This window comes from Haliaeetus leucocephalus, unplaced genomic scaffold (genome assembly GCF_000737465.1).
Source record: "Haliaeetus leucocephalus isolate CR32 unplaced genomic scaffold, Haliaeetus_leucocephalus-4.0 Scaffold992, whole genome shotgun sequence".
NCBI lineage: Eukaryota > Metazoa > Chordata > Aves > Accipitriformes > Accipitridae > Haliaeetus > Haliaeetus leucocephalus.
In genome coordinates this window covers 2,327,430-2,336,881 of record NW_010973428.1, presented here as the reverse complement: position 1 = coordinate 2,336,881, position 9,452 = coordinate 2,327,430, and the positions used below count along the sequence as shown (strand labels likewise).

Sequence of the window (9,452 nt, the reverse complement as noted above, 5' to 3'; positions counted from 1 at the left end):
CCATCGCAGCCTGCCGCGGGATGGGGCACGGGGCTGGGCGTCCGTGCAGGCATGCCTTTGGAGAGGCCGCAACAAGGATTTTACAGCTGGCTAATGGTTTTTTAAAGCAGCTGCTTCCCTAATTGGCATGCTGAGTGATTATCTCACTTCGTGGCTGTGAGTGCCAGCTATTTAATTCCAACAGAAGGGAGACACCTTGAATTAAGTCGTAAAATCAAGTGACAGGTATGGTGATGTGATTAGTCATATCGTCTAAATGAATAAAAATACTACATTTTCATTGCCCCATTACAGTTTACTATGTCCTTCCTTGACATGTCAGTAGAAGTGGTATATAAAATCTCAAAGGTGGTTTATTCTTTGGAGGAAAAGCTTTTTTTTCTGGTCTGTATTGAAACTTAACAATGAACGGTATTGCATCTGTTGCAGTTGTGATTCTTCTGTGCCTATTGGTAACAATTCATTGCAATTCTGCCTAAGCAAAGTGTAATCAAAGCACAATCAACGTATATATTACAAATTTTGTTCATGTATTTTTGTGGTGAAGAACAGTTGAGTTATACTGATCTGAGAATTCCTGGCAAATTCTTCAGCTGAAGGATTCTGACTAATGAAAATGTCAGATGCCTGGACCTAGGAAGGCTTTGGCACTTTCTTTTTTATTTGTCATGTCTGAGAAAGAAATATATCCTGACTGCATTATTTTATTGACGTTCTTAGTACAGCAATCATAGCATCGTCTGTGTTTAAATCACAGGTCAGCAAGTCATGAGACCTGGCTCTCTTTCTGGCACAACTAGAGGCTTCTTGTGTATGTAAAGGCTTAGGAGCTAATTTTCCAATTTAGCAAAGAGAAATGTACTCAGAACTTCATCGCTGTTTTTTCCAGACAGTCAGGCAGGCAGTTTGAACAATCGTGTCCCAGACAGGCCTCTATGTACATAACAGAACACCTGAGCACACAGTTGCACTGATTGTGTAGATAATCAGTTCCTGCATTACACATTAGATACAAAACCGCACGGTTTTCCCTACTTAAGTAGGTGCACAAGGTTCTTGGGCTGCTCTCTCCTATTTCAGATGTGGATCATTGCACTTATGTACCTCATGGGAATGTTTTGAAGCTAGCATTAATACACACGTATGAAGTGCATTGAAAGGGTTGCTCAGAAGGTGCCACTGTGTTGCGAAGGTGGTATCTGATTATACCTCTTTGGAAGCAGTGGGAAGTCAGGCATCCATACAGATGTTTTCACTATGCTTTGAAGGATTATGGAAAAGATGTGGGCTGGAAAACATTTTTCTCCTGCTCTTCTGAAGTAGTTACACCAAGCGCTGGGCTAAGTCAGTACAGCTTGGCGCTGAGTTGCGGCTGTTTTGTGAGCCAGAGTGAGGGATTGCTGCCCTGTGTCCCATCCCTGTGGTCAGCCTTGTGCCACCGGCCCCTACCCCGATCCAGGTGGAGAAGGTGCAAGTGGGTGAAGGAGGTGTGGATGGATGCAGGTGTCCCATGAGAGCATTGGCAACTCAGGGGGTTAAAGAAGCGCTCGGGCTGCCATGCTCTGCTCAGGTGGCCAGAAGTAGAGGAGCACACTGGAGGCTTTTTGGCTCCCCTCTCCTCTTTCTCTAGCCATGCTAAACCCTCAGAAGCTGTGGTCAAGAAATCAAGGTCAAATATTTATGCCAGCAAGAGGACTGTGCTAGGCATGAGCAAAAAGCACAGCCTTGCTAGATTTCGCTATTTAACGTGGTTTCTTTTTGCCACAGTGTGTGTGTCTTTTAAAAGAAAGCTGTGAGTCGTTTGTGAACATTGTATAGTCATTAATTACAGGCAGAACTGGCTACAGAAAGCAGGAGTGGAGCTGGTTTCTGGTGTCAGCTGTGGGACACAGCAGGGACAGGGGGCACGTCCCCCATGCAGGGGTGGGAATGTGTCTCGCGGAGGGTCTGTCCATGCATGTGCTCCAGGTCTGGCACAGATACGAGGTGAAGCTCGTGACACAGATGAAGCCCAGAATATTTCAATTCCTGTAGCTTCCACAACGATCTCACCTAGAGGACCTGCCTGTAATTTTTACGGAGTGAACAAGAAGATGGCCTGGCACGTACCCTGGAGATAACCGGTTTGCTTCATGGCAAAACCCAGTGTTCACATGACTGCCAGCCTTCTGCTGAAGAAGTGGATGTTATTTGCACATCTTTTCAGCCTTTTCCTAGAGATCAGTTTGATTTTGAGACGAAGCAGTTCACTTTGCTTGAAAAAAGACATTCCTTTTAATGAAAAAAGATGTTCACCTTTGCCAAAGGGCTGGTTCAGCCGGGTCCGCTCTGATTTATTGTTGTGAATGATTTCACGTGTACTTGGCTGGGGCTTAGGCTAGAGGGGGTCCTTTCAGGAGCAGCCTCCAGCCCCTGCTCTGTGGCTAAGTCCTTGAGGAACAGATACGTCTGATGGTACAAGAAAGTGTACATGGTAAAAATTGAGTGGCAGACTAAAACCAGCAAAGTTCCTGCAATAGGATTGTGTTGAATTTTCCTGCTGCCTGCTAGGCTGTAAAGCATGAGCATCTTAGGTGGTATTAAACCACGTTATGCTTGTACGTTGCAAGGGCTACTGTCATCTCCTGTGGACAGAAGGGAAGAAAGGGGAGTGAAGTTTTTAATATGGATGGTGTCCATGCTTGGTGCATAAACTGCACCAGGTGGCAATAGCTTCTGGGGACATCAGACCGCGTTTGCTATGAACCACACTGTCTCAGCCCAGCGTGGGCCGTGCAAGCGGAGCAGCGCTGGCAGGTTTCTGTGCAGGGTGGGGAGAGCTTTGCCACCAAGAGCAGGCTGATGGTTTTAATGGGGCAGGCTCACTTTCACCAGCTGAGGAGCGTCAGGCCTACCACTCGGGTGGGATATTGCCATGGGAGGTAATCCAGCGCTCAGGGGCAACCAGCCCTACAAGTAAGCATTTGTGCTATTATGTGGGTCACGTATGGAGCTTTTGGAGATATCTGCTTTTGAATGAGAGGCTAAATCAAGATCCAAATGCTATGTGGATATTCCAGAGGTGCAGTAATATTTTTTTTTTTTTTAATCAATTTCTTTACAAGAACGAAATTGAGCAAGCAGGTAAGAAAGGAAAACCTAAACTCAGGCACTTTGAAAATGCTGTGCTGGAAATTTTTACAGTAATCTTCCATTCTAATTGGTTTCTGCTGGACTGGATACAAAGATAAAAGGAAAAGAAGAAAACAATCTGGGAAAAAAATGTCAAGAGTAGACATCAACTAAAAATCGTTGTATTTGGAAATGAACTAAAACCGTGCTTACACATATTCTTCTCTAAGGGTGAGGATAATTTTGCTTCTGTTGAGCAAAGAATGGAGGTCTAGTTGTGAGTCATGTGCTTCGAGTTAAGCATGTGATTGAAATACTTTGGGGGAATCAATAAGGCAACATGTGAAGCTTTCTCATATTACTCAAGTATTGTGATCTTTAAAGCTGCTAAAGTTTTTACAGAAGGGTCAAAAGCTTAGCTTCTGATCTCATATAAAGCTGATCCAGTTTTAGTTTGCAGTTTACACCACTGCTTTTGTAGAAGTTAATCTGCTTTAAAACTGTTCCTGAGATCAGAATTTAATTTCCCTGCAACTTTTTCTTTTTTTTTTAGTCTATTGTTATTGGTTGTTTCATATAAAGTGGATGTAGTTGTGTGTGGTTTTTGGAAGGGGGATGATATAAATAAATGATCCAAAAATATGTATGGAAGCAATTGCAAAAAGGAGAAATTTGTCTGTAACAGCCAGCTCATATCCTGGCTCAGTATCCAAATCCATTTAATGCAAAGGACACCTGAACTCAGTGGAATTCTGCTGGTTTGATTCTCATCCTGTTTTAGTATTATTTATAATTTAGCCATTGCAGTGGAATCAATGTTTTAGTCTTATTTTCCCTCTCTTTTTCTTTCAGGTATTATTTTAAAGTCCAAGCAAAGAATCCCTTTGGTTATGGACCTGTTAGTTCTTCAGTCTCATTTATCACAGAATCTGGTACGCTTTGCTTTTTATTTTCATCTCAAAATTAAGTTCCTATTAACAGATGTGGCAGGGCAGTGACTGAAACCAGCACAGTAATAATGGTGATTATCCTGAACTTGCTGCTTTGAGATTTTTTTTTTTTAGGTTAATTACTTGGTTTCAGTAAAGCTAGGGAAATAATACACACTCCTAATGCCCCTATGAAAATATAAGTGACGTTAAAGTGACCTTCAGAGGAACAGGAAGTTGAATTTAAAATACGAAAGACTACTAATGTTCAACAATACAGAAGCAATGGGAAGTTTAATGTCTTTGATAGATTGACCAAACATTTAGTAAATTAGCTTCCTAATTGTGAACAGCTGAACAGTTGGAAGTGGTTGTCTCTGGAAGAAATATAGGAAACAATTGTTCCATCAGATGGGCAAAGTTCTCTGTTCTTTTTTTGACAAGGCATGCTGCTCTTTCACAGGGCTAATAGCGCATTAAAGAGCAACGCCCCCTTCTAAAAATAGTACGTTACAGGAGCTATTTTTACCCATTTCTTCTTCTTCTTCTTCCATTGAGCCAGAGGCCAATGACTCTACTGAATAATAGAGGAAAAATATTTCAGTCTTTACTTGAGTGAAAGGTCTGCTGTCTCTTGCAAATTTTGCCCTTTTGGCAACGGGGGGTTTATGCAGTCTCTGCCTTTGCTCATTTGACTTCACCCTGTACCGCTTGCTTCAGAACCATGGAAGTCAGTCTTCACAGAAGGGAGACAAAAATGCAAGATAAGTAAATGGTCCTGCATAACATATTCAGATTTTTTTTTAAAGGAGTGAGAAGCTCAAGTATAAATCCAAGCATAATATTTAACATTGGACAAATAGGACAGTGTGCCCAGGTGGCCAAGAAGGCCAACGGCATCCTGGCCTGTATCAGAAATAGTGTGGCCAGCAGGAGCAGGGAGGTGATTGTTCCCCTGTACTGGGCACTGGTGAGGCCGCACCTCGAGTGCTGTGGTCAGTTTTGGGCCCCTCACTACAGGAAAGACATTGAGGTGCTGGAGCGTGTCCAGAGAAGGGCAACCAAGTTGGTGAGGGGCCTGGAGCACAAGTCTTATGAGGAGCAGCTGAGGGAGCTGGGGCTGTTTAGTCTGGAGAAAAGGAGGCTGAGGGGAGACCTTATCGCTCTCTACAACTACCTGAAAGGAGGTTGTAGTGAGGTGGGTACTGGTCTCTTCTCCCAAGTAACAAGCGATAGGACAAGAGGAAATGGCCTCAAGTTGCACCAGGGGAGGTTTAGATGGGGTATTAGAAAAAATTTCTTCACCGAAAGGGTTGTCAGGCATTGGAACAGGCTACCTAGGGAAGTGGTAGAGTCACCGTCCCTGGAGGTATTTAAAAGATCTATAGAAGTGGTGCTCAGGGACATGGTTTACTGGTGGACTTGGCAGTGTTAGGTTTGCTGTTGGACTCGATGATCTTAAAGGTCTTTTCCAACCTGAACGATTCTATGATTCTGTGCTGCATCTTGCAAGAAAATGATTAGCTGATTAGCTGGCTGCCAGTGTGTGGGCCTAGTTTTCCCACCCAAAATCAGCCACCTTGTGAGCTTTATTTAACAGGCTAAATCCACCAAATTTAAAGTTTTATTTGCAGCACTGATCTTTCATTTCTCGTGTGGCCAAAGGTGGCTTTCCAGCTGGCACAAGTACAAAAGCAGTTGCTAAATCTAAAGCCAGGTGGTATAGTTACAGTGATGAAATAAGTCAGAAGAGAGAGAAAATGCTAGTTCAGAGTGCTCTTCTAGTGCAACTGAAAGGTTTGAGCTGACGGGAATACTCAGTAAAGAATGCCATCATAGGATCAAGCAGCTTATTGAAAATGTTCAATCTTACCGCTGGTAACACACTGAAGAGAACAGAAAACCATAGATTTCTTTCATCAAACTGTAAAAACTCCCTGGAATTTTTCTTTCCCATCAGTAGACAAGCACCATGCTTTTTCTTCAGGTGTCTCATGTACAATAAGGGCTAGTTAAGAGATGACAGAAACTGCAACGTAATGAATACAGACAAGCTAATGCATTAGATCATTTTGTTTTGTTATCCTTATGCCACACCTATTCCATCCTTCTTTATTTAAAAAAGAGAGTATTTCAAGCAAGCAGAAGCTCCTGCAAAAATTCTGCCACTATGACAAAAAGAGTTTAAAATGATAAATTTCACATATTTTTGAATAGCTCTAAACAACTGTGCTAAACATGATGGATGTCTGAGACTGAGATTGGTGTACAAGACGTAGGTTATGTTTCCCTTTGGAAGGTAGGCCTGCAGGTGTGACTTACACTATATATATTCAGAAACTGTCCTACTGCTCTGAGGATCTTCTGAAAAGAGGAAATCTGTTTCAAAGCTATCTTTAAACTTTGATACTAATCTCAATAGGGTTTTTACAGTATCAGAATAAATATACAATCCTGTGGCAAGTTTCATCAACTGAGAAAAACAGTGGAATAACAAACACTCATTAGCTCTGCATATTGAAAAGACATATAAATCACAAATTCATGATGTAGCTAAAGGCAGTTACTCTGCAACTGACATTCTCTTGAGTGACACTGTATGTTTCATATTATAAAACAAGGTTTGGAACAAAATATTAAATTTTTTATTTCTTTCATTCTTCTAGACAATCCCCTCCTCATTGTCCGACCACCTGGTAAGTCTTATTCTGCTATTTCTTTCATGAAGTGCATAAAACCTGTGCAAAACAGTTACAATATAGGCTTTAGAAGCATATTAACTCGCAATTTGAGTTACAGTTTTAAGCAGGAACATGTAGTAATTCATTGTGCTAATTCACAAAACATTTTCTTTCTTAGAACACCTTATTCTGGTCTTTGAAAAGAAAATGTGTAAAGATATGTCAGAATAATCACTTGATTTTGGCCCATTTTTTTGGCTGGTACGACAGCTTTAATTGCTTAGTAATAAGCACTGAACTATATTACTTCTGTATCTGTGTCCTTCTGTTGCCTGAGCATAGCTTGAACAGCGGGATCAGGTTTTCCTATCTTTACCGCTTATCTGTACTGATCATCATGCCCTTATAAATACTAAAAAATTCAGGAATTTGTTACTGACCGGAATGATATGCCACAAAGCTGCTGAGCTTGCTTTGCATTTCCAAATTTGCAGTAAGCCAATTCATCCCCTAATCAGAAGAGCTGATTTCCTGGCGCTGGGACCAACCTTGCCGACGTACGTTGGTAGGGTAACCCCAGGCGGCACGTGCTCTTGGAAGAGATGCAGGAAAAAAGACCTCATGGTTGTTATGCTCTGACAGCTTTCCTAAGCAGTTCAAATGGTTGGTTCTGGGGCTTTTTGACTACATTGTTCATGAAAACAATGTCCAGTGTCTCGCTTCCTTCTGTGTCTTATTACGCTTGTTAGTCTGTTTTTTCCGTGTCCTCTCAGATGTCTCTGATGGTGCGCAGATACTGCAGAGCACACTGTGTCTGTGGCAGCCAGGGTGGGAGGCCTCTGAGAGTGGTGGCCTTCCCATGTCCCCAGTCACCTTCAGGTTTTTTGCTGTCAGTTATTTTGTGGGTCTGTTCATGGAAAAGGGTCGTTGGAAGGCGATGGCTTTTGTGCTTGTAGTTTCTGCTTCGACTGGACAAAGAGAAAATATTTTTGTGTGGCTGCAGTAGTAGACATAAGATAGACCAAAAAGAGGTGGCAGAGCTCTGGGAACCTGTGGAAATGAAGAGCTTCTGAACACCCAGCGTAGTTCTTACAGGACATGCTAAGTTTATCCTTCATGATTTTTGGAGATGGGCAAAGGTGATGGACAAAAGCAGACTACTCACAGCAATACAGCTGCATTCAAGAAATAGCTAGTTTATTGTTTTATTCTAAAGAGAAAGCTATGGCCAAAATCCTGCAATCCTTTCACCGTGTGACTAATTGTGTAAAGTCAGTCCAGTTACATTTGTGTCCATACCGGTGGAGTTTTGAGGATTGCTGATCAGTGATTGCTTCTCTCATGCAAGTGTTTGCAGGATTTGGTCCACATGCCTAGTGAGAGGGAGGAAGAATGACTAACAGAAAAAACTTTCAATCATCTCATTTGTAAACCACCTCAAAATAGCACAGTAAAAGCAGGGCTTTGTGCTCTAGCTAGAGAGAAAAATAGCAATTATCACATTGGAAGCTTTTTGTGTAATTCTATATACATTACTACAGCAGCAGTTTCAAAAGAAATTATATTGTCTTGGTTAGTATAAAGCGAACATTCAGGTAAGCCAGTAGGAATATTTAGTCTTTTGCAATACAATTAAGCAGTCTCCTCTTCAGCAGTGCTCTGGACTTCTCTAGGTAGAGAAGGTGTCTGACTAAAACCAGTGAGACTGTTTGCTTAAAACTGTGATTCGGTACATGAAATCAAATTTTTTAATCATTTTAACAGTTATTATTGTCTACTGCCTAGAAGGGATTTAATGAAGTCCCTTGCTTTTAAATTTTTTTTAATAATATTTGTTCTTGAAGTAGTATTTCTGGATATAGAAAAGTCATGCATTAATCTGCTGCAGCATCTCTTGTAAAATGTGTTATCAGGTGTTAACCTCAGCAAAACTCAGACTGAAATGCTGAAGTCTGTCCTTAATATCGAATTTTTTTTTCTCCAAGGTGGTGAGCCTATCTGGATCCCATTCACTTTTAAATACGACCCCACCTATTCAGACTGCAGTGGCAAGCAGTACGTGAAACGAACTTGGTACCGCAAGTTTGTAGGAGTGGTTCTTTGCAACTCCTTAAGGTACAAGATTTACCTCAGTGATGACCTGAAAGGTATGCACCAAGCTTAATTTCCTGATATACGATTACTTATCATCTAGCTTTCTTCACGTCATCTGTGCAAGAATTGTGTGATGTCTATCTGAGAGTCCTTCTCTTGAAAAGGTCCAATGTGATAGCCAAGCTGCCCTGCTTTTTGCATTACGCTCACACCCTGTGCGTTAGCTTTTAAGCAGAGCTCTTTAGACAGAGGACAGGAGGAAGTTTCCCTTGAAAAGCCTGTGTGTGTTTGTATCCTGAGAAAGCAATGTGCTTCGTACTGTGAAAACAAAGTGCTGCTCCCCACACGTCTCCCTGGGAAGTCCCACGCTTGCTCCACGGGCAGGTGAGCCCCTGCTGCACACGGTCTGAGAGAGCAATACACCCGAGATCCCCAGGGCAGGTCGAAGTGGGGAACACTGAAGGAAAGACTGCTCTTACAATGACTGGGTGAGCAGTACTCCCAAGAGTTAACAGTAGCTCTTATATGGGTGTATTTGCTGAGAGATAATGAAGAAAATTTTCCATATTGTTGATCTGGGGTACTGGGTTTGTCTCAATGGCTTCTCAGATTGTGTTAATATGTTATACTTATTGCA

The 9,452-nt window shown here is 41.9% G+C and overlaps 1 protein-coding gene across 1 annotated transcript in view; it reads left to right on the top strand.

Moving 5' to 3' along the window:
• The window catches only part of FNDC1 (fibronectin type III domain containing 1), a 74,773-nt gene that overhangs the window by 60,828 nt on the left and 4,493 nt on the right, over nucleotides 1-9,452 (top strand). Inside the window, exons 19-21 of the mRNA XM_010584527.1 lie at nucleotides 3,964-4,043; nucleotides 6,707-6,736; nucleotides 8,707-8,868. Coding sequence (XP_010582829.1) covers nucleotides 3,964-4,043; nucleotides 6,707-6,736; nucleotides 8,707-8,868 — 272 coding nt within the window. The remainder of the gene's footprint in view (nucleotides 1-3,963; nucleotides 4,044-6,706; nucleotides 6,737-8,706; nucleotides 8,869-9,452) is intronic.